The 27,628-nt window shown below is 50.1% G+C and overlaps 10 protein-coding genes across 10 annotated transcripts; 4 read left to right on the top strand and 6 right to left on the bottom strand.

The window, feature by feature from the left end:
- Positions 1–346: 346 nt before the first annotated feature.
- Positions 347–2,613, top strand: POJ06DRAFT_261519 (malate dehydrogenase). Its single transcript, XM_056188630.1, has 5 exons — positions 347–648; positions 710–985; positions 1,038–1,187; positions 1,243–1,441; positions 1,501–2,613. The coding sequence occupies exons 1-5, from the start codon at positions 583–585 to the stop codon at positions 2,526–2,528; spliced, it is 1,719 nt and encodes a 572-aa protein (XP_056040940.1). The 5' UTR covers positions 347–582; the 3' UTR covers positions 2,529–2,613.
- A 2,375-nt stretch (positions 2,614–4,988) lies between these two features.
- On the bottom strand, positions 4,989–6,931 carry POJ06DRAFT_33032 (Leo1-like protein-domain-containing protein). The gene is made up of 5 exons (XM_056190880.1): positions 6,888–6,931; positions 6,349–6,832; positions 6,160–6,283; positions 5,909–6,097; positions 4,989–5,856 (listed from the first exon to the last, which is right to left on the bottom strand). Exons 2-5 carry the CDS (start codon positions 6,696–6,698, stop codon positions 5,059–5,061), a joined length of 1,461 nt encoding a protein of 486 aa, XP_056040939.1. The 5' UTR covers positions 6,699–6,832; positions 6,888–6,931; the 3' UTR covers positions 4,989–5,058.
- Positions 6,932–7,179: 248 nt separating this feature from the next.
- On the top strand, positions 7,180–7,999 carry POJ06DRAFT_32994 (uncharacterized protein). The gene has a single exon (XM_056190879.1). The coding sequence runs from the start codon at positions 7,403–7,405 to the stop codon at positions 7,649–7,651; it is 249 nt and encodes an 82-aa protein (XP_056040938.1). The 5' UTR covers positions 7,180–7,402; the 3' UTR covers positions 7,652–7,999.
- Positions 8,000–8,275: 276 nt separating this feature from the next.
- POJ06DRAFT_303724 (uncharacterized protein) lies at positions 8,276–8,872 on the bottom strand (the record flags this gene model as incomplete). The annotated part of the gene is made up of 1 exon (XM_056190814.1): positions 8,276–8,872. One exon carries the CDS (start codon positions 8,870–8,872, stop codon positions 8,276–8,278), a length of 597 nt encoding a protein of 198 aa, XP_056040937.1.
- Positions 8,873–10,160: 1,288 nt separating this feature from the next.
- On the bottom strand, positions 10,161–11,294 carry POJ06DRAFT_32966 (uncharacterized protein). Its single transcript, XM_056190877.1, has 3 exons — positions 10,999–11,294; positions 10,749–10,825; positions 10,161–10,678 (listed from the first exon to the last, which is right to left on the bottom strand). The coding sequence occupies exons 1-3, from the start codon at positions 11,068–11,070 to the stop codon at positions 10,273–10,275; spliced, it is 555 nt and encodes a 184-aa protein (XP_056040936.1). The 5' UTR covers positions 11,071–11,294; the 3' UTR covers positions 10,161–10,272.
- Positions 11,295–12,262: 968 nt separating this feature from the next.
- On the bottom strand, positions 12,263–13,286 carry POJ06DRAFT_283484 (RTA1 like protein-domain-containing protein; the record flags this gene model as incomplete). Its single annotated transcript, XM_056190106.1, has 3 exons — positions 12,263–12,298; positions 12,332–12,810; positions 12,863–13,286. 3 exons carry the CDS (start codon positions 13,284–13,286, stop codon positions 12,263–12,265), a joined length of 939 nt encoding a protein of 312 aa, XP_056040935.1.
- A 2,081-nt stretch (positions 13,287–15,367) lies between these two features.
- On the top strand, positions 15,368–18,544 carry POJ06DRAFT_32940 (LIM-domain binding protein-domain-containing protein). Its single transcript, XM_056190876.1, has 3 exons — positions 15,368–15,441; positions 15,692–16,667; positions 16,719–18,544. Exons 2-3 carry the CDS (start codon positions 15,760–15,762, stop codon positions 18,136–18,138), a joined length of 2,328 nt encoding a protein of 775 aa, XP_056040934.1. The 5' UTR covers positions 15,368–15,441; positions 15,692–15,759; the 3' UTR covers positions 18,139–18,544.
- A 12-nt stretch (positions 18,545–18,556) lies between these two features.
- Positions 18,557–23,058, bottom strand: POJ06DRAFT_261501 (uncharacterized protein). The gene is made up of 4 exons (XM_056188629.1): positions 21,823–23,058; positions 19,688–21,769; positions 19,231–19,631; positions 18,557–19,184 (listed from the first exon to the last, which is right to left on the bottom strand). The coding sequence occupies exons 1-4, from the start codon at positions 22,823–22,825 to the stop codon at positions 18,663–18,665; spliced, it is 4,008 nt and encodes a 1,335-aa protein (XP_056040933.1). The 5' UTR covers positions 22,826–23,058; the 3' UTR covers positions 18,557–18,662.
- A 156-nt stretch (positions 23,059–23,214) lies between these two features.
- POJ06DRAFT_32839 (SART-1 protein) lies at positions 23,215–25,393 on the top strand. Its single transcript, XM_056190873.1, has 2 exons — positions 23,215–23,896; positions 23,957–25,393. Exons 1-2 carry the CDS (start codon positions 23,251–23,253, stop codon positions 25,309–25,311), a joined length of 2,001 nt encoding a protein of 666 aa, XP_056040932.1. The 5' UTR covers positions 23,215–23,250; the 3' UTR covers positions 25,312–25,393.
- A 378-nt stretch (positions 25,394–25,771) lies between these two features.
- POJ06DRAFT_271125 (pyridoxal phosphate-dependent transferase) lies at positions 25,772–27,559 on the bottom strand (the record flags this gene model as incomplete). The annotated part of the gene is made up of 5 exons (XM_056189489.1): positions 25,772–25,808; positions 25,863–26,931; positions 26,989–27,039; positions 27,156–27,195; positions 27,428–27,559. The coding sequence occupies 5 exons, from the start codon at positions 27,557–27,559 to the stop codon at positions 25,772–25,774; spliced, it is 1,329 nt and encodes a 442-aa protein (XP_056040931.1).
- Between the last annotated feature and the right edge of the window lie 69 nt (positions 27,560–27,628).

Here is a 27,628-nt window from a genome sequence, read left to right as displayed (position 1 = left end):
TCAAGGTTGGTCCAATAGCGACGCGATCTTTAGAGTAGTTGTTTGGGAGAATAATGGCCTGATCAAGCGCGAAATCCGGCGAGCCGGGACGAGTTAAGTTCGATTCCCGATGGAACTGCGACTCGTCTTACAACATGCACTCTCATGGGTTAACGAGACAATTTGGTAGCTAAGATTGTGCGAAACAAAAGGAGCAGTAATTCACTGACCGCCAAGAAAGTACATGTCGCGAGAGAGATCAGAGTTTCATAGAAATAATAATAATGAGCGTGTATCTTACACAGGTCCACGCGGCTACTGCTGCGGCGTTGACGTCATAAGGGCCCGCGGAGCAACCGACGGCACAGTCCAACCTCGGGCTCGCAACACTCCGGCTGTCACGACTACTGGTGTGAAAGTATAAATCCGTCGAGGATTCCTGCTGGTGTTGCCGGGTTGTCGGGCAGCTTCTTCAAATCAAAACAAACTGGCAAGCCGATCTGACGAGACTGGTGGCTCATTAATTCGCAGTTGCTGCGTCGATTATTTACTTCACACGAGCCGATTTGGAACTGTTTCGAATAGCCAATCCGGTTAATAACCATGGCTCCTAAATCATCGACTCGAGTTCCATTGTCGGTTAAAGGGCCGGTTGATTGTCCCTACGAGGTATTTCGAATCAAAGTCCAATCTTGATAAAAGCCCCGCGAACTAACGCAGGATTGCCCAGGGCAAAGAAATGCTCAACCTCCCCCAGTTCAATCGCGGAACAGGGTTCACAGCAGAAGAACGTGATCTGTTTAACCTTATCGGGTATCTTCCCTCTGCGTTGCAAACGCTGCAGAATCAAGTCGACAGAGCGTACGATCAGTATTGCTCAATACGGGCGCCGCTGGCGAAGAATACTTTCTTGATTAGCCTAAAAGTACAAAATGAGGTCTTGTACTTTAGGCTGCTGCAGGATCATTTAAAGGAGATGTTTAGCATCATTTACACCCCGACAGAGGTAGGATTTATGTAGTATGTTCGGTGCCAGGCAATGCTAATCCATTGGATAGAGCGAAGCCATCGAGCAGTATTCGAGACTGTTCCGTCGTCCGGAGGGCTGTTTCTTGGACATCAACCACCCTGAGCACATTGAGCAGGCGCTGTCTGCCTGGGGTACGGAGGAGGACATTGACTACATCATTGTCAGCGATGGTGAGGAGGTATGATACGATAGATTGGAGCATGTTTGAAAATGTACTCATGCACACCATGTAGATTCTCGGAATAGGAGACCAAGGAGTCGGAGCCATTGGAATCTCAAGCGCGAAAGCTGTGCTTATGACACTATGCGCCGGAGTCCATCCTTCCAGGTGCATTCCGGTCGCGCTTGATGTGGGTACCGACAACGAGCGGTTGCTCAAAGATGGGCTATACCTCGGCAATAGACACAATAGAGTACGGGGTGAGCGATATGGTGAGCTTGTAGAATCCATTTTTGGCTGCTCCCTAGATGGGTTGCTAACTTGCGTGTAGACAAATTCGTGGACGATTTTGTGCAATGCGTCAAGAAACTATATCCTCGCGCTGTTCTCCATTTCGAGGACTTTGGTCTACCGAACGCCAGAAGACTACTCGAGACATATAGACCACAACTGGCGTGCTTTAATGACGACGTCCAGGGAACGGGTGCGGTCACCTTAGCTGCGCTGACAGCCGCTGTCCGAGTGTCCGGTCTTGACTTCCGAGAGCTTAGAACGGTAATCTTCGGGGCTGGAACAGCCGGGACGGGAATCGCCGACCAACTGCGTGACTTTCTACACACGCAAGGGATGTCCAAGCAGCAAGTAATCGACCATATTTGGTTAGTTGACAAGCCAGGTTTGCTTCTCGAATCAATGGGCGATAAGCTCACGCCAGCGCAACGTCCGTACGCGGCCGTGGACGAACGCTGGAAAGGGATCGACACCAAATCATTGCCAGAAATCGTGAAAAAAGTGAGACCGCATGTGTTGATTGGGTGTTCGACGAAGCCAAAGGCATTCAACGAAGCCGTGCTTCGCGAGATGGCCAAACATGTCGACCGGCCGATAGTTTTCCCGCTGAGCAATCCGACGCGACTGCACGAGGCCACGCCGGAGGAAATTTTTAGGTACACGGACGACAAGGCGCTGGTCGCGACCGGATCGCCTTTTTCTGCTGTCAACGGCAAAGAAATTGCCGAGAACAATAACTGTTTCGTGTATCCCGGTATTGGCATGGGCACGATCTTGAGTCGGGCGGACAGGGTCACGGAGACGATGATTGCGGCCGTGGTCAAAGAGCTTGCGTCTTTGGCACCGTCGGAGAAGGATCCTGACGGTCCGCTGCTGCCTGACGTGGCAGACATTAGAGACATTTCTGCCAAGATCGCGACCGCGGTCGTGTTGCAGGCGTTAGACGAAGGGACTGCGCGGGTAGAAGAGATTGAAGGTATCAAAGTTCCTCGAGACCGAGGTCAGTGCTTTGAGTGGGTCAGAGAGCAGATGTGGAAGCCGGAGTATAGACCTCTGAGAAAAGCCTAAGGCGGGGTTTGCTAAGTGTCATTGCTGTAAACGTATCTTATATAGCGCTGTTTAAATTTAATGCATCAATATTCATTAGCGAGATAGCAGTCTGAAATCCACCTCTAATGATAACCGATAATGCAGAGCGATATATGTTACAATAAAGTACCACGAGCCAACCATAAAAAAATCCACAAAAAATGCAACACATAAATGAGTATAATGTACAAGGTATGCCGCCTAAACCCCACCCATGCACCAACAAACACTGTATGCAGACAAAACCCGTGAACGGGCTACCGCCGCTCAAGTACGAGGACGGCCTGGATGACGCTTTTTGAGCTCGCCAACTGCTCGCTCGAGAGCGTCCGTATGAACGCATCGCACGAGTCGGGCAGGCTGCAGAGGATCTTCCTGACCAGGTCGTCGTCATCGATTGTCTCGCCCGCCCACCGCAGGTACTCGACAGCAGCAAGCAGTCGCTTGATGTGCCGCCTGATTGACTGGGTTTCTGATATGCGCGCGCACATCTTGCGCTCCATGACAATGCGATCGAGGAGCGAGACTTGGCCGTATAAACGCTCGAGTGTCTGCCATGCTGCCCGGCCTGATTTATGCCGTTCGATTCCCGGTAGGATGTAATCGGAGACTGAAAGCGAGATGTATGAATACGCCAGTGCATCCTTCTCGTTCGGCACCACGTCGGTGGCAAGTATGGGAGTCGGCGACGGAGCAGACGGCGTCGGGACCGAGACGGTTGTCCAAAGGTCCAGTCGTTCGAGAACAAGACGCATCAGCAAGCTCCATTGGTGGTAATTCTCCTTTCCAGATAACTTTTCGAAACCGAGAAACGACGCTTGAGCTGGCAGGCGGCCGCCGGCGTCGTCGTCGTAGTAGTAGGGGTCGGCGTCGCGTGGTGGTGGGCCCAGTTGGCCGAGTCTGCTGTCCTTGGCGATAGACTCTTCAATTGTGGATATCTGCATTTTAAGCAGCACGTCGAGCTGGACGAGCGACTGTAGCGAGTCTTGAAACGATTCGAGTAACTCGTCCGACTCGCCGTACTCTTCGGCCGGCGGGTCGCTTTCATGGCCCGCTGCTACGTCCAGTTGCTCGAGACGGCGGGCAAGGTCTGACGAGACCTCGGCGACGTGTTCTGACGATGGCCCGGCGGACGCGTCGGAGTCGTCGTCATCGTCTGCCGCCATGGTATTCGAGATGCGGACGAGAGGACAGCCAGGGCGGACGGCTGATGCGGACGCGGTTTAATGCGGGGGGCGGGTGGGTTGCCTGGCGAGGGATACGCGAAGGAGTAATCCGATGGAACACAACAATCAAGGTGCAGGGTCGAGATGTCTGACTCGCGGCGCTGCCGATGCGGTGGGATTTTGGCAGGTTTGGAGTGGACACGGCTCGACACGGCGCGGACAGAGCGCGACCGGCAGCAACATGCCCTGGGCCAGGTTAAATTCCTACTGTGGCTGGCTGAGGAGACAAACAAGTGAGTGTGTCGAATAACACGAATCCGCCGCAAGGTCGTGATGGGCAGCTGCTATTTTAAGCCGCTGCACTGTGCACAGCAAGCAGTGTTGTTGGGCATTAGTTACATTAACTATAACTTACACTAACTAGTGCCCCGAGCTAGGACTGGGACCACGCACTCTTTGGAAGCAAAAGTACAGCGCACACTCGACGTCTCTGAGGTCTGGCTCTGTGAACTACTAGTCTACTATACGGCACAACTGACAGATCATTACTGCAGGAGCAGCAGGACCCAGCTTGCCTTTGCCTGCGATGCGCTCACTGCAATCCCCGGCCAGGCACACAATCGTGCGGCGCCTTTCACCTGTCTATTTGCACCTTGGTTTATCCAGACACAAACCCCTTCAATCTGACACTGAAGTCGTAGCCCGACGGAGTCCTCCAGCAACAAACCCGTGTTACGCTTCCAACATTAGCCGGCATATGATGCCGCGGTCGGCGGGGATCCGCGGCCGGACTCAACACTTCTGACTTTCTGTGTTATTGCTGTGCGCATTTCGTTTGGGAAAGCGGTAGATATCGGGAACTTGTGCAGCGACGTGTGCACTGTGGAATATCAATCTGTATTCAATACTTGATGAGCGCCGGCTTTTGTTGGTGACAATTTTTGGCTTGGTAGTCAGCGGTCGTCGAATACACTGGTTATGGTCAATAAGTCATACTATATACTTCATGTCATTAAACGAATGGTGCGACAAAAGAAGATATCACAAGATAAGCTTTTCTCAGAACAGTATATATTTGTGCGACCTATTTAGTGTGCCTAAGCGAACACTAGAATTAAGCAAGAAATATTCGTCACGCGTCCTGGCGCGCAAGCAGTTTTACGGCGGCGCAAACTTCACTTTGACGGATATACTAACCATTTAAGTCGCGCTTGCGCAGTGCTTCATAATATAAGTTATCACGCACGGGACGTGAAAGGTATAATCTACAATCGAATATATTCAGCTCAGCCCTGAAAATATACAATGTCCACAAAATAGTCCAATGTACAATATCTACACGGCTACTCGCCGGTGTCGCCATCACGCCTGCGTTTGAGGTTCTTCGACCGTTTGGGAATCTCCAGGTCATCATCCTCGTCTTCCTCTTCAGCTAACTCCCTCTCTTCCTCCTCGTCCGTAAAACGCGCCTCCTCTTCTTCTTCCTCTTCCTCTTCTTCCTCCTCCTCTTCTTCTTCTTCTTCCTCAGAACCCTTTCTCTGTCGCCGTTTTTCCTTATATTTGTCAGCGCCTTGTTTCTTTACTTTTGCTAGACGCGCAGCTCGCTCTTCCTCTTCGTCGTCGTCCGAAACAACAAAGTCATCCCGCTCGTACTGATCGCCAGCCCCATACCCCATTCCATCGTCGTGATCGTAAGCACGTACTCCACCTCTTTCCGCACCGGGACCGCCGCCAAGGTCGCCAGTATCCCGACCATAACCGTACCGACTTTCTCTCTGCCGCCGCTTGTTATCCAATTTCTTTCTTGCGCGAATTTTACTCTCCTCTGCCTTTTCAGCGTCCCTCTTCATCTTTTCAGGGTCCTCGGTAGTGGCAATGTCGTGAATATTGCTGACCTTGACATTACCGCGCGCAATTGCTTTAGATAGACGCATATGTGTGAGCGAGGCGGTGGAGGTAGGGACAAGCGTCATTGTACTTGCGACTTTCGCATGAAACTGCACGATTTCTTGTTGGTCGTGTGACACGGCAAGATATGTGTCGCCAATAGGCTTTCTGTTAATGTCAAAGACTTCGGATCCTAGCTTGAGAGAATATGACCCGTCTGACCATCTAATTATGCGCGCGTTCGACTCGATTTGCTATGCCCGCCAATTAGAAATGCTCGTTACAAAACGGAAACGACGGACGTACAGGATTGCCAAATTCGTCACGCTTATATCGCCACCGAATCGTATTATTAACTTCCGCACGCAGCTTTTGTCGCAGTTCGGCAGCTTCTTCACCTTCGTCTTGTATATTTGCCGCATTCTCCAGGTAGGAGTCTTGATCAAAGGCCGAGTAATCAACGTTCAAGAAATTGGGTATTCGAGTGACATTGATCTATACGTCAGACAATATTAGTCATGCAGTTGCTGAAGTATTGAGATCGTAATCCAACGCACCTCTTTTGGGATTGAGTGAGAGGGTAGGTATCGAGGCATAGTAATTTCCATCTCTTGCATTTCAACTTCTTCATACTCTGGCCCTTCATCTTCTTGCAATTGAGACTCATATCGACTGTCGTATCTGCATCCAGCGTAAGCAATTACCATTTCCATCGGCACCAAGGTTGTAAACGAAGAAAACCATACCCGCCCCGCTCATCTTCTTCCTCATCAGCAGCACCACCGAAAATATCGTCCTCCTCTTCTTCCTCCGCTCCAAATCCTGTCGCACGCTCAGTCTTCGATGGTCCCGCATCGTCCATTTCGACATCACTAACTCCACCATTCTGCTCATTTCGTGGTTCTTCGTCATCACGTGAAGCATCTACATCATCGAATCCACCATCATCAACTTCATCTTCGTCAAAAAGGCCACTAAGTTCCTGGTGTTCCTGCAGTCTAGAAGCGGCGGTAGGCGCAGTCTTTCGCGATGGTCTGTCAGAAGAGTCTGACATGTCGTCCATGTCCGAGCCGGAGTGTCGATCTGCGTCTGACATTGTCCTCGTGTAGCTCAAGGATGAAATAATGGGTCCTAGAAACTGAAGCGTAGATCGTAGCTCAGGAGGATTGATACTAAGCTTCGATCTTCGCAGGTTTGGGAGAACCGCCTAAAGTCTATATATATTACTGCCTAGGATTTATATTGTTATTTTGGGCCCAAACCGCTTCACACGACCGGTCTATACAAGCAAATCGAAATAACAACGGTCCGTGTCAAATAACTTACGTGTTACATTACTAGTGCACAAAATAACTCGAGATTTCTTAACAGAGTTATTATGGCAGTCATATCTATGACCAAAATAGCTCTGCCAGCTATTTCATTCACAGAGGGTTATATTGGCGTCGATATCACATAAACCGGATGTCTTTGCAAATAAGGCATTTACGCACAATGTTTTTGGCTTGACTCGTGACATGACACTTTGAGGGTATAGTGCCTTTCATAACCAATCAGCGCTGAACCATCTGCGTACAGGAGCCTATTTGCTAAGACCAAGCCCAAGACCATTGTCGCGAATCAAAGAACACATTTGCAAGGTGATTTCACTGATAACATTCAATTGGCGGATCCATAGTCTTGGGTTAATATTTTACTCTTTAACGGTGGCCCGGCCCGATGCACGTTGTTTGATTCGCTCCGCCAATTATTGACCACTTTGACCAAATTTTCAGTACTACGCGATTCTTTAGCACAACAATGCATCTGAAAGCTTCTACACGCTCTCGACTAACGACATCGTTGTTTTCGACCACATTTATCATTGCGGTTTTGACGGTTGCGGCTCCAGCTATTCTGCCGTGTCCGGCAACGCGGAATCCAGTCGGGGCGGATTCTGGAGACATCAAAGTTGAGAACAGGAAATTGGTTGTTGCCCGCCGGGATCGGGTAATGCAGCAACAGCAACAAGAACGACAAGAAGGAAGCTATGAAGATGGGAAAAGGTGACTTGCCGATTGCTGCGACGACGATTTGCGGAGGAAACCGTACAAGACATGCCTGCGGGTCTCTGATTGCATTCAGCAATCATTCGCCATCAGTCGCGTCCCAGGAAAAGTAGCCAAGATGTGCATTTGTATTTTGTTGGGTTTTGGCGTTTCGGTGTCGTTGCGGGTATTATGAAATATTCCTACGATCCTTCGTTGGAGCAAGCCATTAATGTGTCTCGTGTTTTATTTCCGGTAAGAATGAGTTATGACTCATTGATATTTAAACGGAAGCAAGACTTACTCGTGATTAGATAAAGATAGTGCCAACCAACGGCATAGACAGTAGGCACTACATTCGTTGATTGAAGGACCACATGTGGAATAGATTATGGAGATGCTTTCTATTTGGCATACGAAAGATAGCGGAAGATATCTAAGCGAGATTTGTACATATAAGCGAAAATTGTTTTGGTAAAATGATCTACTTCTCCATATGAATAGATTCCATGGATAATCAACACACTTGGACCGAGACGTTCTTAGCCTTCTGTCTATGATAACAAACAGAATTTATTTGTCCGCAAATTGCCCAAACGCCGTAATATGCAAGGTCCTGCTATGTACACATGTAGTAACTATCCGACTACAGGTGAGAAAGACCAGAGACTGTGGAGGCTACAGTCGATTCCGTGACAGACAATTGGATGGAAGTGTAATTATCCCAGTCTTCGGAGTACATTGTTGCTCGCTTGGATCCATTAGCGACTAGTTCAACTGACAGTAGTAATATATGATCATTCCACTTACCACTCCTTCGTCCCTCGAAACGCTGCTTTTTCCGTCCACTCTCTCTTTCGTTCCGTTTCCGCCCTCCCTCTTCGCCGTCCGCGGCATCTTGATTCTCGTTCTCGTCCTTCTTGCCCCTCCGTTTCTTTTTGCTGTCGACCGTGAATGTAATTTCTCCTTCGCCCATCAATCCTCGCGAAATAATCGTGTTCTTCTGCTCCTCAGTATTCGCCGCCTCCTGTTTCTCGAGCTCCTGCAACAAACTTCCGAACGATTTCGTTCTTGACTTCAAAACGACATTGGACGACGGCGATTTTGTACCTAGACCGACGTCGATATCCCTTCTCACTCGCATTTTGAGTTCTTGTGAAGTTTTCTTGATGCCGGATGATACCATCTTTGGATCGGTTGCTAAAGATTTGGATTTTACTGATTTTGTGCGTATTCCCGCCATAGCGTTAGTGAATATAGTTCTATTAAATATCACGGAATTCCTAGAAGGTTATTGCCAACGTCACAACTGGCGATAGCTGTCGGGCCACAGATGATGAAGCTTTTCGACAAAACTAGGATTTGCGCATGGGATTTTGCGTGCGGCTCAAAGTCAGATGCCCACACGCGCCTATTTACGTAGAGAAGGAGGAGGCCCTCGACATTACTGGAATCATGACTGAACCGCGATGGGTTCGAGGCTGGACTCTAGGTTTCAATTCAAAAGGTTTCAGCTGGTGACATTAAATCGGCAAATCGTCTGTGCACATTCGCAGGGACGTAGGGAGACCCACCGCGGGATGACTGAGTTCAGTAGGTTGCCGCAAATGCTATGCCATATCCGGATACGCACGATTACTGTAAAGAGGAAACTTTACGGAACTAATTCTTTGCAGCTATATACATTGAGGCTCCGTGGGTGGGCTTATGGCGTATGTTTTGAACAATACGAACAACAGCGCCTGCCAAAAACTCCCTGGGAGCGCCATTTATTCAGTTGCACACGCACATGAACAGCGATCTCGTTCTTCAGTTTTGGTGGTGTCCAAGATAGCCTTGTCTTCCAAGACTAACTGCAACTACTTCCGAATGTGCTATTTGCTAGGTTAACAAATTGTCGTATGTGAACTAACAGTCTGCGCAAGCACTTAGTTGTGAAGGTATCCCGGACTCCCGAGTTGTGTCCGAGTTCGCGAACGCAATTCGCAGTTAATGGGGTTAGGGCGCAATCTGGCTCTGGCGCACGGACATTCAAATCTCAAGTAAACAAAATCGCGCGCGCCACTCGCATCGCTTATTCACGCGTCTGGATTCCTGTTCTTCTAGCTTCGGTGCCTCTTGTCTGGTTTTAAAAATCTCCACTTTTCCCCGCTGCTGCTCTTTCCGCTTGATCTCTCTACCTCCCCTCTCGCCTCCGTCCACACGTTGTTCTACTATACTGTCATGCCTGCTAGTCCACATTGAGACACTTACCAAAATCAGACTTTTAAACCACCAGAACCCTTCCTCTACTGACACTAACCAAAATCAGATTGGAGTTGTGACATACTGAGATCCTCTTTACACACATGCAAGCACGCGAAATCCCTTCGGGCGAGTAGCGTGCATTTGAGACTTGTTTCCTTTGCCAGCATGTGCTGGAATGCATCCGATCTCGGCGTTTTGAATGTTCAAAAACATTGGGTCTGGTACCGTCTAATACAAGCGTTCAATACAAGCATATCAGGTGTAAAAAGCAGAGGAACTAGAATGATAAATGATTTTCTATGTATCTAATCTACTGTACATTAATCAGCCGCACATGCGTATGTACATTTCGAGAAGGAAACGGTCCTAGTCATGAACGGCATCCTTGTATTCCAATTACTTCGTCTTCTTCTCCGCAGCAGCATTTGGGACGCTCATGAGGGCACCGTGAAGCTGTCCTGCGATTGCAATCATGGCGTACAGCGAAACCAAAATCCACGGCGACGACGGGACAACATAAAGGAACAGGAAATTGAACCAGGTGTTATGGCCAACGTATTTGAAGCCGCTGAAAATCTCGCAGAGCATGTACAGCACCGTCTTTGAGAAGCAGCTTGTGGCGGACATCATCCCGATGATAGCGCCCGCCAGTCGCCAGCACGGAGAAGTGCAGAAGTACGAGGTGTAGAGGTAGAAATAATTGAACACCGCCTCAACGAGGGTCATGAATGCTTGAGCCGAGGGGAAACCGTCGCTTGCCTCAAAGGCGGGAAGGCCGTAGACGTAGTCAATTTGCCCGTACCTAGAATACAGCAAAGCTCAATTAACGCCGAACTTCTTGAATATGCGACTATGATCACCAAAATACTTACAGGGCATACGGTTTCCACAAAAAATGCCATGTTCCGCCTGGGAACGAATGTGGTCGGCTAAGTACATAGGAAGCGTCCTATATCATGGAGGTTAGCCAGCAATTTGACGACAGCCACGAGCTACAAGTAACACTTCAATTAAGTTAAGATACGGCGATCACAATATCCGTGAAAATCGTGGCCAATGCACCGCTACAAATTCATGTGCTGTCCCATGCCAATGAGAGTTCTTGATGCAGATAAGACGTACCCAAGTGACCACAAGGTTTGATAACAAGAACCATGCCGCGACCAGCGTAATTGGCTTATAGTAGTAAGCCATGTCGTGGAAACACGCGATGGAGCGGGATTTGCCAGTTGAATAGCTGAGTGGGTGCCAGCCGGCAAAAATATGGCGACAGAGTGGGAATTTGGGGGGGATTGAAAGCACTCGATTGCAGAGTTTAGTGTGGACTAAGGTAGAGGGTGCGTAACCGCCACGCCCCACAGAACACGGCCACCAACGGGACGAGCAGGCTTCAGGAACCCGACGACAAGCGAGAACGCGTCCCCGAGCGTAAACGGCAGCACCGAATCTTTCCGGCTGCTGTTAATATTATTTGAAATACGAACACGAAGACCTTAGATGTGGTGCGGGGAGGCCCCGAGCCTGCCCTAACCCCCTATCGTTCGAAAGGTACGGCGTTCGCGAGGGCCAGTGAATACAAGACACGAATACGAAACTTTTGGGTTAGGGATCTAGCGTTCAATGGGGCTGGGGCCGCGAGTCAGATAACGCAAAGAACCCTGTAGCTAGCGTAGGCAGATATATAACGAGTCTGATATGGCAAATAATTAACCTGAATGAGATGCCAGACTAAGCGATTCGATCTTCGGCGCCGACCATGCCTTAAAACGTCATTACGCGGCGCGGTCAGGCGGCAATTCACCCTACCACCGAGATCGTCGACTTTCGATTAGCTAGGTCGCGATCATCATCGACGACCCATCTTGGAGCAGATGTTGAGGACTCGTCAATGGAGACCAGCGAGCGAGTGGTTGCGAGAAGGTTTTGGCATCCGTCTAATTCTGCTGGTATTTACATAGGCTTGTTACCGCGGCTGGACAAAGGACGCGTAAGACCTGACGTCGCGCATCGTATGTCGTGTCGGAGATGTAGAATAAAGGACAACACGCCCAAGCTTCTCTGTGGCACCAAGACATTTCTGCTAGGGCGACCTTAGGCCGTCAGGTCACCGCAGCAACAGTAATTGCGCGAAAGTGGATAATTAGAGCGACAATCATTCGACAACGCAATCCCTATATTTGTTCTATTTGCGCCGCCGAATCTTCATTGGTTGTCCAGTCTATAACAACATGTACTCCGACAAATAAAATGCTAAGAAATTCAAGAACCAAGGTACGCTCGTCCAAACATCATAGGAAATCAACAGTTGTACATAGTAACCATATCCAATTAACATATTCAATTGCACGCACGCCAATCCCAAACCATTCTCATAATAGGCGGCATTTCAGACCTTTTCATCCTCTCCAGAAGCTGAACTTGACTTCGCGGTGGTAGTCTCCGTAGAGAGTCGTACTCGTCCAAGGAAGAATCCGGGATAAAATGGCAGCAAAATCCAAACCGCAATAGCGATCATCAAAGAATCGAGAATCAAGAAATATCCTTCCTCCGTCATGAGATAGCCTGTCCATCCAACAGACAACTCGGCGACACGATATACTGACCGAACATAAACAAATATAATTGAGACCCCAAGTGCAAGCAGGAAGAACTTGACCTTCTTGGATTTCCTGATATGTGCATACTCCTCGGGCCCTTCGACATTTGCTATGTCAGATGCCGGCGACATGTCGTTCTCTTGAAAGTTAGGGACATATGATGATGCGGACCTTAGTGCCAGCCGCTTTCGGCGCGTCCAGTAAAAGTCGAAACAGAGTCCCATGAAGATTGTTGTCGCGAATACTTGAAATGCGAGGCCACCAACCATGATATGGGTTCCTGTATCAACGTTCTTATTATTGACAAGCGCAGTGGCAGCCATGCCTCCTCCGCAAGCTATCGATAGCCGATTAGCCTCGTTCCTATCCCTGCAGTTGAGTGTACACACCTTGAAGGACAATGCTGACTAGATCAAGCGATACAAATATCTTCGAATACGTCCACGGTTTAAATCGCGAATTCTCGACACCCCAGATAACGACAATTTCGGCCAGAAGGTAGTAAGTACCAGCCATGAAGAACGCGGGTCCGAGGGTGAGACAGATGATCTGAACCAAGAAATCATTCAGGATGGTGGGGTCGCTTGAGGATATGAACCGGCCAATGTACCCCGCCGTCTCGAGACCAACCGCGATGAACAGACACGTGCCGAACCAGATCTGCCGATAGAAGACCGCAAGACCGGTATGAGCTGCCCAAGCAATGGCGAAGACAATTAGAGCAGCCAGATTAGGCCCCCTCATTGGCGTGTAGCCGTAAACATTGTTATTATCATCGTAAGTGCCATTAACAGAAGTGTCGGAAGAAGACATGGTCGAACAGGATATAAAATGTAAGTGACAAATGAGTATTCCGATGCTGTTTCTATAGATATCGAACAGAGCAACTATGGGATAACAGGACGCGGTCCATGAGCCGCTATATAAAATTCAGGTTCGCCTAGCTGTGGCAACAATGCGAGAGCGTGCTAATCCCTAGAAGAGATGCGAGATGAGTTGCGACACGGCTAACAGACCAGGCGGAAGATTCCTCGAGTCCAAAGGGGTGAATCTTTAGTAGTACATAGCGAGGTGGTGCGTGGGCCGTTATGTCGAGTAAAGCCACGATCATCGCATTGCGACACAGCGCTTGTACATAGCACCTTTAGAAATCTGGAACACCATAACAAATAAACTACCGGACATTTCAGATATACTATATGTCAAACTTGCAATCCTTCTCTAAAATGCCCATCAGAATTGCAACACCGGTCGAGATGTTGGAGGAAATTCTTCTGTTACCATGTCGCGCTCAGCTAATAGTATAATTATTTCTTTCACCCTGAGAGATCAAAGGAAAATCCGACTCCAGGGCGGCGACTCAAGTTAGAAATGCGAGTTCTTTCCTAATACATCATTAGTTGTAGAGTTACATGAGCGGATTGCTGACAGATATCGCAACTGGGTCGTGCGAACATGTGCCTCGACATGAAAGTTTGCGGAACGCCGGGGCCGACAACGACGGTATGGCGCCGGGCGCAGCAATCACGCGTTTCATCCCTAAATGTCAATTTTCGAAAACTTGACACCATTAGTGCGCGTTTCTTGCTTCCGTTTCGGGAAGTTTCTCGGAAGTACTCCATACGGCACATTAACGCCAGGCATGACGTTCTTGCACGTCAGCTATAAATGACTTCATGATTTGTTTAGTGTCTGACTGTCTGTGTGCCATTCGGCTCCGAACAATCATTGGTCTTGCATGAGTGTCGGCGTTAAAGTTGACAGCGACTCAACTCATGGTGTTGGTAAATTTACGTGGACATCTGACCATCGGGTAACTTAGAGAGCCCTCATTATTCCGTCTATCGATGTTACCTTCGTTTTACATAGGATCGGCTTAACTAAATGGATGGGGTTATTCCGCACTGACCATTGACCGTCTTACAAATGGTAACGAAATCGTTAATGCCTCCCAAATTCTCCATTCTTTAAGAGAACCGTCTCTCCGTTGATTCAGACGTGTGGAGGTTGTCCTTCATAGAGGACTTGCAATTAGTAAGGTGCTGCCGACACGATACCTCAATGCGGTAAATTCTCGCATTGTCGAGAGCCAAGCATCGGGTTAGGGCATCTACGAGCGCTTGCTGACCATCGAGATACGCATTGTCTCGTTGTCGTTTAGGAGTCACGATATTCACCAATAGGGCAGTACCATAGCTGCAGTAACATCAAAAATGGTGACATACCGTGTCCTCACAGAGTTGCAGAGAACCTATGCGGCCGTCGGCCTCATTCGCCGCTCCCCCCTCCCTTCTGCTACAAATAATAAGCCATTGTGTCGTAAGGGAACTGACCGAGCTAGCAATGTGTTATCATATGCATAATTCATTACGCAAGCACTCATTAAGAACTAATTGAGGCAGGAATTATAACCATGAACAACACATGTTCTCGAACATTTCTTGCATTCGAAGTGAACGTGATCGACATGAACTGGATGGATTATAGTAATTTAGAGTGAAGTAAACAGTTTGCGTAAGCTTCGTTCTCACGCCTGCAGTGACACGTGCTTTCAAGGGAACAAGCCAGAGCCCACTGGAATTGTCACGGCAATGGTTCGCCCGGGTCCCCACCCAATGTGACGACTTCCGTCTTCAAGGTGGAGTGATGCTACGGGTAAGCGCGCCGTTCGCTGCTGTCATTCCGGGTAACCTAACCGCCACCCGGCGGTGGCCATCGCGAGATTGTTCGGGCCGGTCAAAGACTCACTAACTTGCAGTGCTGAATTGGGCCACGTTAACCCGCACATTCGCACGCTTTGTCGCAATACCATTGAGCAGGTGATCCGAAGCTCCGATTGCTTATTTCGCTTCTACGTGTGTTTGTTGTGCTGTTTGCGGGAAGTCGCGGTTTTATTACCTCGCGGAGGCTGCGCCCTCTCGCCGCACCTGATCTTCTTTCCTTGTTCCGTCCAAGTCAGCTTTATAAGGCAAGTCGCACCTGTTATTATTTGGGACGTCTGGATTGGGAATCGGATTTGTGTGGATTGGAGTGTAGGATAGGTGGCGAGTTGGCTGTGTGGGAGTAAAAATGAATGGCGTATCGCGCGAGGCTATTTCTCTCACTAAGCGGCACTCTGGGCTCCATATGTTTCCAACTACTTTGATCTTTCATATCATGCTGTAATACAGCTGATCCGGTCGTTAATTTGGATATGGCTAACATCAGTGCAATTTTAGCGTCGCTGCTGTTCACGCCAGTGTATATTGAGCATCCCTACGCACACTAGACACAGATAAAGACTACTATGGCATCGCCTCAGCCGCAGACTGCGCCGACTCCTCAACCGGGCGCGCCCACGCCGGTGAATATGCAAACGTCGCAATCGAAACCGGGACAGTTCTCGGCTGCCGATGCGCCAATGTTGCCGCAACAACAGCAACAACAGCAATTGTTCCAGCGCCAGCTGCAACAACAGCAGCACGAGCTTACACCGGCCCAGCAGCAATATTTGCTGCAACGACAACAGCAACAACAGCAGATGTACCAGCTTCAGTTACTTCGGCAACGCCAACAAATGATAAACGGTGTGACTCCCCCACCAAACGGTCCTCAGGCAGGCATCCCACAACAACAGATCCCAGTCAGCCAAGTTGGAATGCCTGCGAATTCTGTCGGCGTAACTGTTCCTGGAGCTCAAGGTCAGCTCCAGCATCTTCCACAGAACGCAATGGCAGCTGCAGCGGCGGCGTATCAGTTTCAAAATCCTGCAGCGGCGACCATTGCGAATTTGCGAATGGCGAACCCGAACGTCCCACAGCATGTGTTGCAACAGCAAATTCAGCAGGTCTTGGCAAACCAACATCAACAGCAGCTGCTTCAACAACAACTTCAGCAGCAACAGCATGGTCCACAGGGCCAAGTCCAGCAGCCGACTCCCCAGCAACAGCACGCGCAAGCCCAGCTTCATGCTCAAGCTCAGCAGCAGGGGCATCCCCCGGGACCTGGCGGTCAACAGGTTCAGCAACAGCATCTCCCTAATCAGGGCCAATTGCAGCAACAAGGCGTGGCCCAGTCTGCATCACAACAACAGGCACTACAACAAGCGATGCAACCGGGGGGGCAATCAGGCCAACAGCAACAGCCAACGCAGCAAGTTACATCAGCCGGTATTCCTGCCAACTTGGCGGCAATACAGGCGGCCAGTATGCGAGGGTATGTGTGACATGTTACCACGTCAGCTGCGGCGAATGCTAACCTGATCAGAAAAACAATGGGAATGACGGCGTTGATGCGGTTATTGAATTTCTGCGAAACGCTAAGTGCTGGAACAGAGCAACAGCGCAATCTTGATTACTGGCGGAAATTTGTCACAGAATTTTACACCGATCTTGGTGGCCTGAAGTATACCGTCGTGAACGCAGTTGACAAGGTTCCAAAACATTATGACGTGCCGAACGCTGCTCTTCCTCGGTACTACAATACTCTGTTTCAAGATGGGGTTCGTCGCGTCCAAATAGTTCCAGAGAATCCCCGAGAGATTGTGATGGGCCAAGACATGCATGTCATTGAATGTGGACGAGCCTCTATGATATATTGGTTTTCAAATGGGAATCATGTTATATCTCATGGTTCGTTGCGGGTGTTCATGAATGCGACTATGCGAATCGACAGTCTGGAGTTTCAGTCGCATGACCATAATGAATTTGTGTCGCGAGCTATGGCTGTTGCGGCTGTTAGTGCAGCGGCGGCACCAGGAGGAATGTCACCGTCGTCGAATGCTGCTACTACAGCTGTTTCTCGGTCTCAGATTAATGGATACGGAATTACTGACGCTCTTACGCGGTTTCTGCAGATCACCCAAGTCATGGCTCAAATGCGTGAGCTCGTTCCGTACTACCTCTCTCCGAATAATTCCTCGGGTCCGTTACAGTCGTTCAATTCCTTTGTGAACTTGATAAATGCTCAACGTGACAACACTCAGCAACAGCAGCTTCAGCTACAGGCGGCGCAGCAACAACAGCATATAAATCAGATACAATTGCAGCAGCAGTTACAATTGCAGCAGGTCCAACAACACCAGATGCAAATGCAGCTTCAAATGCAAATGCAGCAGCAATTGTCTGATGATCACAAGGACGACGAATCGAAGAGCAAAAACGATAATAACTTAAGTAGCGCAAACGCCTTTGATTTGAATGAGGACAACAATCTGGGAGGCGATGATGATATGAAGTTCGCTATGGACAATGGTAACGACTCTAACGACTTGTCGATTGATGTCGTGCCAAGATCTGGCATGGAAACTGGGACTGCGTCTTCTATTTCAGCCGTGACCACTCAGGCTATGTTGCAAGGGGATACGTCTTCGCCAATGATGAACACGCCATCGCCGAGTCAACAGTCATCTGTGTCTAGTCCCCGAACGGCAGCAAACAAGCGCCGGCGCGAATCAACTATGAACAACAATAATAATCCTAATTCTAATGCAGTTAATCCAAGTTCGAATCTCAGCCAGTCGTCTACAATTAATGTCGACAGTCAAAGTAACGGGTCCGAGTTGAATATCAAAGACGAGGATGGCGATCCATCTAAGACTCGATCACCTCCCAAGGTGAAGCAGAGCCCTAAGATAACAAAACAGATATCTAATAAACGTGTCAAGACTCTTAGCGGAGGTGGTTGATGGTATGGCGAAGGGACTGGTACAAACAACGTCAACGGTGTTTGGTCGCGATTGTTACTATGTTGCCTTATGTTCTGATAGAGGGTCAGTTATTGTATAATGTGTGCTTTTTTGTTCCAAGTGTATACTATAGTGTAATGATTCGGTTTTGTCTGGAATTGGGTTGTCTGTTGGGCTAACTCAGCTAAGGAGAGTTTCGTCATACGGAAGTTTGGAAGTGTTTGGCCTGTATTAATATACTTGTTTTTGTTATTTGGTTTCGCGTGTGCAATTGCCTAACGACGGGCTGTGGCAGATTAGTTTGGATACTTATGCGCTGTACCCATAGAACGGAACTATTTTCGACTGGCTACTTACTGTCCGTTTATTCGTAGGCAGCCCGGGAGAATTATTTGACAATATTATTTATTACATGAACACCGAACCCATTTTATATGATGACTAACTATATCGTACAGATAAAACCAGCAGGAACTTCACAAACAAGACGCCTCGTAAGTTATCCATGAGCGAAATATTTACTTCTAAAAACTAAGTTGTTCTTTCCTCTTGTCATTAAATTTGATCAATTTGGCCAAATTCGTTTCTGCAAAATTAAACTCCGGGTTAGGCATGCAGAATTTTGAGTCCAGCAGGACCTGCGCAGTAGGCCTTCGCTCCGGATCGACCATAAAGCAGCTGTCCAAAAACTCCTTTCCATCGTCACATACGTAATCCACGGTATCTTCAGGGATCGGCGGAGCCAGCTTTGCATTGCCAAGCTTATACATGGCACCGATCGCCTCGTCGTTTGACCACGGCCGCCGGCCGGCAAACATCTCGAGGACTACGCATCCGAGGGACCAGATATCCACTTTGGCACTATACCCTTGCCTTTCGTTATGAACGACATTGTGGATAACCTCGGGAGCCATCCAAAAAATAGTGCCTTGCATGGACATCTCAGCATCGTTGGAGTATATATTTTGACTGCGTTTGGAAATGCCAAAGTCCGAAATCTTGCAAATACCGTCAAGATCAAGTAATAAATTGTCTGATTTAAGATCCTATTCATGTTAACTCCGCTGAGCTTAGCAGTAAAATTAGACTTACTCTATGCAATATTCCTTTGGAATGTAAATAAGCCAGGCCATCAACCACTTGTCTTGTTAAGGAGTGTATAACCGGCCTCTCAAATCGCCCGTGCTTCCGTAAACAGGTGCCCACGGATCCACCAGGTACGTATTCCAGAAACAGACTGCAAACATTAGGTAATGCTTCGTAGCCAAGGTACTGCACAATGTTCAAATGGTCGAGGTCTTTCATCGTCTGGACTTCAGCATTCAACGCTTCGACAACTTCTCGCTGTTTCACACTGTCTTTATCACCGGCGGTTTGCGGCACATCGACTTGCTTGACAGCGATCATTTCACCGGTTGTAGCGTTAAGAGCGAGATACACGCGGCCAAAAGTGCCCTTCCCAATAAGCTCACCTTTAACCCAATTGAATTGTTCTTGAAAGCGAAGTTAGCGACTATCGCCCAACCAATCCAAACAACGCGAGACTTACGACCTTGTCCTTGCCGTCTAACTGATAACTGACCCTTCTTGATCTGTCCCGGAGTAACTTCGACAACACGCTGCCCCCACATCTTCGTGCTCTTCCTCCTCAACAATGCAGCACCTTCGACGCCTGCTTTCGCTTCGGTAGCCTTACTCAGATTCTTGCGCGCCTCGCTCGCCTCTCTAGCAACAATCCGAATCGATTTCATGCGCGACCCACGAGTAATCGGACGCTGTTTATTATTCGGCGGGGGTGGGGCTGATTCAGAGGCATTAGCAGCAGCCACAGCAGCCGCAGCGGCAGCGGCCGTGGCACTCTTAGGCTGAACATCAAACTTCTCCTCGTCCGGCACACCGCCGTGGGAGGTCGACTTGAACGAAAAACCGCGATCAAGACTCGTGTCATTCGCCGACCCAAGTACCGCATTATTCAACGGTGCATTCGCCGGAGCAGGAGCCGCGGTAATCGGAGGTAACGGTGGGGCCTGTGATGTGGGACTACCAGATGCGTCTGCGGCAGGCGAATTAGGGGAATAGAGCGGTGTATCGTCAATAATCGGCTTGTCTAGATCCGTGTTCGGGAAGAACTTCTCAAGGTTGTCATACACAACTTCGGCAGGCGGACGGACCGCCCACACGTCAGCCGAGACGTACGCGCCCGGACTAGAACCACTTGGCGTTTGCTGCCCGCGAGCAGATTGAGAATTGCGCAGATGATCATTAGTCGGCAACTCGCCAACCGCGGACGCAGGTGACGGCGTCGTTGCGCTCTCCTTGGCGGACTCTGTACGCTCAGTTATAGCAGACATTGGATTTCCGCTTAAATCAATGATTTCTGTTTCACCAATTTGGACGTGCAAGACAGGCCGGTTTGACTTTCCGCTGTTCTGACGGCTCGTAGATCCCGTACTTGAGCCGCTGAGACTATCAGTGCGCGAGAGCAGGGAAACAGGAATAGATGATTCTGGGCTGGTAATATCGATTGCCGGAGATGTGCTCGGTGGCTTCTTGGCCCACAATCCATCATCATCATCGTCGTCGCTACAGCTGCCGTCATCAAACGTGGGAAACGCGGGCGCGTCAGCGAACGAAATCTCGTTTTCTTCAAATGCCTCAATCGTAACCGACTTGTACGACACCTCCTGATGCGGACCACGAGTTTCAGGTGATACATGTGGAGACACCTCGTCATCTTTAGGTGGAGTAGGTGGCGGTGGCTCAGTTGGCGGTGACGGCCCCTTCTCAACCGCCTTAGTTGCATGATCCTTCTCAGAGGGCGTACGCGGTTGCGCCTGTGAACTGCCCACAGACTTGCGTGGTACACTGAACGTCTTTTCTGGCTGAACGTATGAATTATTCCAGGCGAACTGGGACTCCATCGATCGCTGCAGGTGCTGCTGAGATCTATATGTCGTAATGGGCGAATCGATTGGCGCGGCCTGAACGACGGTCATCGGGGACACTAGCGTAGATGCTGACACGTCAAGACTGGTTGAACGAGGCTGGATTGTGGGTGGCTGCCCACCACTGTCGTGATCGTCTCCAGCAGTCGACCGCTGTCGGCCGTATGCAGTGGAGGCTCCCTGTCGTCCTTGAGGTGGAGGGGGCGGATTCCTAAGTGCAGTGAATTCTCTTTCTCGGGCAACATGCGCGCCGTACGGCGATTGCCGGCCCTGATCAAAGTCGATTAACGGAGTAGGGCGTTGAATAACCTTAAACTTGCTTTCTTGCTCCGCCTCCAGCCTATCCTCCTTCAGTCCGACACTACTATGGCGATGGCGAACCTGTTGTGTTACCGATGGGGAATACTTCGTGTCCCGTTCCGAATATGCAGTGTTTACCCGTAGATTCGGCTGAATCAGACCACTGGGAGAGATCTGCCGCCGGCGCATGGGGGGCTGTTGTTGATACAGAAGAGGTGATTTCTGATTAGTGGACTGTTGCTTCGCCAGCGCATTGCTTTGATACATCATGACATCAGGTGCGGATTGGTAATGCTGGCCGACGACCCTTACAAAGAACTTCACCGTACCTTTGCTGTCAGCGCGGCGACATGCTTCGATGAGCTCGTCGTCAGAAAGCGGTTCACCTAAATGACGGTTACTGGTACGCACATAACAGCACCGACCATGACAGACAAACCTCTTTCAAATTCCCCCAGCTCTGTGATATAAAAGTACAAGATGGCACCATCCAGACGCAATTTCTCACTAACGGCGCACCTGACAAGTTCAGGCGTCGCCATGCCAGAGACGTTGATCAATACAAAATGTTCATGGTCCGTCGTGCAGAAAATCAAAATCTTCTTCGTCCCACCGGGAGCAGCTCCAACTATCGAACCTGGCGGCGACGCCGACGGCACCGACAAGCCCGTGTCAAGCCGCTTAGGTGGCGTGGTGTTCATCTTCGCAGGTACATTGAGGGGAGGCGAGACATTCACCGGCGCGACAGTGGGTAGAATTAAGCCAGATGACTGCTTCCTGACCGTTCGTTCCGGTGGTTTCAGCCCCGCCTGCTGGTGCTGCTGCTGTAGCAGAGTAGTCGAAGCCTCGACATGTGTACCATGAAGTCTGGCTCCGCCATTGACAAGATGGGTGTCACTAAAGTTGTTCCCGGAAAACACCACAGTTCCGCCTCCGCCGCTGATGATCTTACCAGAAGTTGCCTTGGCGGGCGACACGTTTCCATCTTCTTTACCCTTTGGCTTCCGGCCGATGTGGAATAGGCCGCCCATGAACGAAGATCCGCTGGAACTTTTCTTGCCGGTTATAGACGAAGTTTCGACCGAGTCTCCCGAATCGCGCCGGGACGGGTGGGTCCGAGAGTAATGCCTTGAATCGAGGTCAATGGAGGAGTAGCTTCCGCCTGTGGACGAATAGTGGAACCCAGAGCCACTGGAAGACGACTGGTGGGAGCCGGCAAAAGCGGGGTGGAGCTGATAGTCTGACGACGACATCGCGACCGAGATCGGCCGGCGCTGCTGTCGAGGACGGAAGTCGCGGTGAAGAGTTGCACTTCCCTGCTGTTGCTGCAGTTGTAGAGACGACGAGGAAGACTCGAAAGACGGGCGTGAGGACGTCGAAGAGGTAGTCGCGCTTGTGACCGACGCCGACCCGGAGGCCGAGTGCGTATGGGGACGCGACATGTCCGCATGAGATTCAGGAGCCGTATTCTGACCACAAGGATTGTGGATGATACACTCTGCGTGTCAGCGGCGCTGTCGACGCCAGTGCACCGCGCTGATCCAGTACTGCCGAATTTTATCGCGCTGCTCGTCTCTGTCGCACTGGCGTTGTTGTCGAAATCTACTTTTGAAGAAATTTCGCGCGATGTTTCCGGCTGGTAGCGTTTGTGGTAATGCAGTTGGTAATTAATTCCCTTCGCGAAAGTTTCCAGGTTCGGGACGGTAACAATCTCTGAACCTTAATCCCCAGCATCACCCAATGCGTACACTGAAGTCCGACTAACGTAAATCTCGGCACGACAGTTGCCCTAAGAAGCGCCACACCGTACCTCTCGACATTATTTTGTCGGATTCTAATCAAGAACTGAGCAAAAGCAGGAGGCGGAATGGCAGACATAGAATCAGAACTCTCAGTAGAAGAAACAAACAAGCGACGGATCGAACTTGGACTTCGCCCGATTCCGGTTGCAGATGGCGCTGCTGGGCAAAAGAGCCATATCCCCACTAAAGAGGATGCCACCGGTCCATCGCAAGACGAATCCTCGCTCTCGCTAGAAGAGACAAACAAGCTTCGAATATCGCTCGGCTTGCGACCTATTCCCATCCCGGGCGATGAAGGAACCGCAGCATTATCCACGTCCGCGCCAGCTCCGGATTCAGACGAACAAGCGCTGGCCAATTGGCGCTCGAAATACGAAGCCGAGAAAGCATCTACTAATCTCGAGGCGACGCGCAAACGTATCCAGAAAGCGAAAGAACGGATCGAAAGGCTGAAGTACCTCGAGGGTAGATCATTGGGCGAGAAAGAAGACGGCGATGATGTCGATGATGTGAGGAAATGGGTCAAGCGGTCCAGAAAGAAAGTCAAGATCACGATTGCTGAAGATGACGAAGAGCAGGAGGAAAGGGGGGAGTATACTGCCGATGATTTAAAGGGTTTGAAAGTGGGGCACAGTTTGGAAGATATAGTCGGCAATGGCGCCGATGACGTTATTTTGACGTTAAAAGATCGGAATGTGTTAGACGAAGGCGGTACGTACTTTTACATTGACATTTTGCAGCTGCACGGATTTTGCTAATTTATTTTTGCAGACGACGAACTGGTGTCCCTGGCACTCGAAGAACGGGCCAGAACAGTCCAAAACATTGAAAACAGAAAACGGAAGGGTCGCTACACAGGTTTCGAAGACGAGGACGGGTTGGGCGAAAAGAAGGGCATTCTCTCGCGCTACGACGAAGATGATGAATCAAATAAGAAATTCTTCACTCTGGACTCGGAAATGATTTCTGTCGGGGACGTCGGATCCGAGGATCAAAGAAAATTAGACGCAATGAATCAAGGCAGGGTTAAGGTATCGCTGGACATTGATCTGCCGCCGACAGGAATAATACAAGATTCGAGCGATTACATGCCTGCCGGACCCATCAAGATCAAGAAACCAAAGAAAGCAAAGAAATCCAAGAATGGCCGGAAACGTGTGGTCGAAGACGGCGACGACGACGATGAAAATGGACGGAACCAGGACGCAGTGATGGTGGATTACAGACCTGACGTGATCGAGGACGACGACGAGGACTTGCAGGCACTGCTGTCGAAACAGAGACGGTTGTTGCAGAAGAAACGCAAGGCGCAGTTTTTGACGCCGGAGATGTTGGCGCAGACTATCCGCGAGAAGAGTACCGAAGGCACGCCAGTGCCAGAGGAAGGCGAAGGCGGATTAGTTATTGACGACATGACGGAGTTTGTGGGCAATGTGGGAAATTCAATAGCTGCCGAGGAGGAAGAGGAACGCGAGCGAAAGGAAAGACTGGCGAATTCTCGACGATCAAGTACTCCACCCATCAAGCCCGAATCCGACGATCTTGCCATGACCGACGGCCACGAAGAAGTACAATCCGGACAGGACAATGAAAACGAGGGCGACGAAGAAGACTTCAACACCACGGGGCTCGAGGAAGAGGCTGCTGCTGCAACAATCGGGATCGGCGCAACCCTGTCGATGCTCCGGTCGAGGGGTGTGCTCAAGGTCCCCGACGAGCAGGACGTCGAACGGCAACGTATCCAGCGTGAGAACATGCAATGGCGCGTTTCCATGGCGAAGCACAAGGCCCGGTCCGAGTTCGAGCTCAGGGCCCAGCGTGAAGCTGATCGCAAGTCTGGCAAGTACGATAGTCTGACCCAGAAGGAGCGGGAGGAGGCCGCGCAGCGAGAAAATCAGATGCGGCTGCTGGCGGAAGCTAGGGAGGCACAGAAGCGGTTCAAGGATTACAAGCCCGAAATCAAAATCGAGTACAAAGACGAGTTTGGACGGTCCATGTCGCAGAAGGAGGCGTTTAAGAATCTGTCGCATCAATTCCATGGCAAAGGGTCTGGAAAGGGCAAGACGGAGAAACGGTTAAAGAAGATCGAAGAGGAGAGAAAGAAAGAGAGCTCGTCGTTGTTTTAAGCGTTGGGGGTGTATTTATGCCCAATATTTGCGGACTTTGTTTGACAAAAGGTATACGCTTAGCATTATTTTCTGGTCTTTTGGTTCCGCAGATAATGCCATTGTTTACATAGATTCCTTTTCCGAGCGATAGTTCGGTCGACATGCGAGTGTACTAAGTACCGCTACTGCTCTTCCAGGTATGTTAATCGCTGTACTGTCAGGACAAACAAACTACGACGAACGACGTGGTTTGACAGAAAACAACAGTGAAGAGAAGGGCAGGTGTGCCTGTACCGGGTGGTATTAGACCTCGAATACATGCCTGTGCAAGCACGGATCAAAATTGCCTCGTAATAGCCAAATTTTAACTCCATATTTGTATTTTTTCTGATACGACCTTTCGACACGAACTGTTTTACCAACTCTCGTCCCTGTAAACGGAAATATCTTTGTATAGTACGATCTAGTATGCTACGGTTCACTTCGTGACAGCGTGGATAGACTCAGCAAGCCGTCTGCACGAACCGTTAGTAAAATTCTCAGCAATAATCCTAGAAAAAGACGCTTACTTCACGTTCTTGCTCGTTATCCCGGCAACAGAGACACGGCCGTCGCGGGTCATGTAGACGGAATAGTCAGTTCGGAGAGTGTCGACCTGCTCGGGCGTCAAACCCGTGTAGCAGAACATGCCAATCTGGGACGTGATGTGGGACCAGTCCCGGGTGGAACCGAGTTCCTCGAGATGCTGCTTGAGCAGATGTCTCATTTTGATAATGCGGTCAGCCATACCCTTGACCTCGACGAGCCACCGCTTGTAGAGCTCCTGGTCGCCGAGAATCTCGGCCGCGATCCGAGCGCCATGGATAGGCGGATTCGAATACATCGGTCGGACGATGATCTTGAGCTGGGAGTCGACGCGCTTCTTCTCTTCAGCGGAATCAACTACGAGCGAGAACGATCCCACGCGCTCGCCGTACAGACCCATGTTCTTCGCGAAACTCTGGGAGAGTGCGAGCTGGTGACCTTGCTCGACAAAGTATCTCAAGGCATACGCATCCTTGTCGGCGTCGCCGGACGCGAAACCCTGGTAGGCCATGTCGAAGAAGACAAAGTGGTCGCGCTTCTTGACGATCTCGCTGATCTTGCGCCATTGTTCTGGAGTTGGATCTACACCGGTCGGATTGTGCGCACAGGCGTGTAAAAGGATGATAGAGTTCTCCGGAGCAGCTTCGATGTCTTCCAGCATGCCGTCAAGATCAAGGCTAATGGTAGACTTGTCGTAATACCGGTAAGATTTCACCTCCATGCCCGAGTCGCGAAAGACAGCGCCATGGTTGGCCCAGGTAGGCATTGGAAGGTAGATGGTCTTGCCGTATGGATACCACTTTGCGAGGAACTCACCGCCGATGCGCAGCGCGCCGGTGCCCGAGATAGATTGTGTGATGACAACACGGTCTTCCTGGATGACCTTGGAAGATGGCGAGTAGGCGAGGAGAGCCGCGAGCTTGGTGAACGCGGGTACACCGGTAATGCCAGCGTATTCTTTGTCGAGGATTTGGTTCAGTAACCGCAGCTCAGCCTCTTTCACAGACGGCAGGACGAAGGGTTTGCCGGCGTCATCTCTATAGGCACCAACGCCTTGAGTGTGCGTGAGCACAACATCAAATTATACAAATATAACTAAATAACGCATACCCAAGTTGATCTTTTCTTCGAATTTGTCGGCTTTGTAGGCTTCAGTGATGCCTGTCGATTGTGTTAGCGGGGACTGTGCGACGCGGTCGGGTGACAGCGTTAACCCGACGATTGCTCATCTCACATGCACTCCAGCAGTCGCCAACACCAAGTAACGCGTAACTTACCGAGAATGGCATCGGGAGGACCAAGCGAGACCTTTGACCACTAGACAGGACGGCCGTCAGTACATTGCTCGTAAATTGACATTTTGTGGGTGTGCGAGTGAATCCATAGGCGTGAGCCCATCGGGACAAGCCGGGCGACGCGAGAAAAAAGCTCGGAGGTTGGCCGATCTGGCTACCCGCAGTGAGACCGGCAACTAGAGCCACACAGAGTAGTGCCGACGCAAAGCATGCGAATTTGAATTCAGTGAAGAAGAGAAGAAAGCAAAACCTACTGCGGAGATCGCTCTGTGGGCTGAGATGGCACTTCCAGATCGGAGCGGGATCAAAGTGACGCGGGCAGACGACGTTCTGGCAATGCAGGACACGGCAGCGCAAACGGAGCGGCGAGTGAGTGCGGAGGCCATGGCTATGGTGCGGACAGAGAGGGAAGACCGAGGACGAGAGGAGAGAATGGTCCGGAACGGAATGCTGTG

The sequence above is a fragment of the Lipomyces tetrasporus genome, assembly GCF_029532465.1.
Source record: "Lipomyces tetrasporus strain NRRL Y-64009 chromosome Unknown POJ06scaffold_11, whole genome shotgun sequence".
Lineage (NCBI taxonomy): Eukaryota > Fungi > Ascomycota > Lipomycetes > Lipomycetales > Lipomycetaceae > Lipomyces > Lipomyces tetrasporus.
This window is presented reverse-complemented; position numbering and strand designations above follow the sequence as displayed.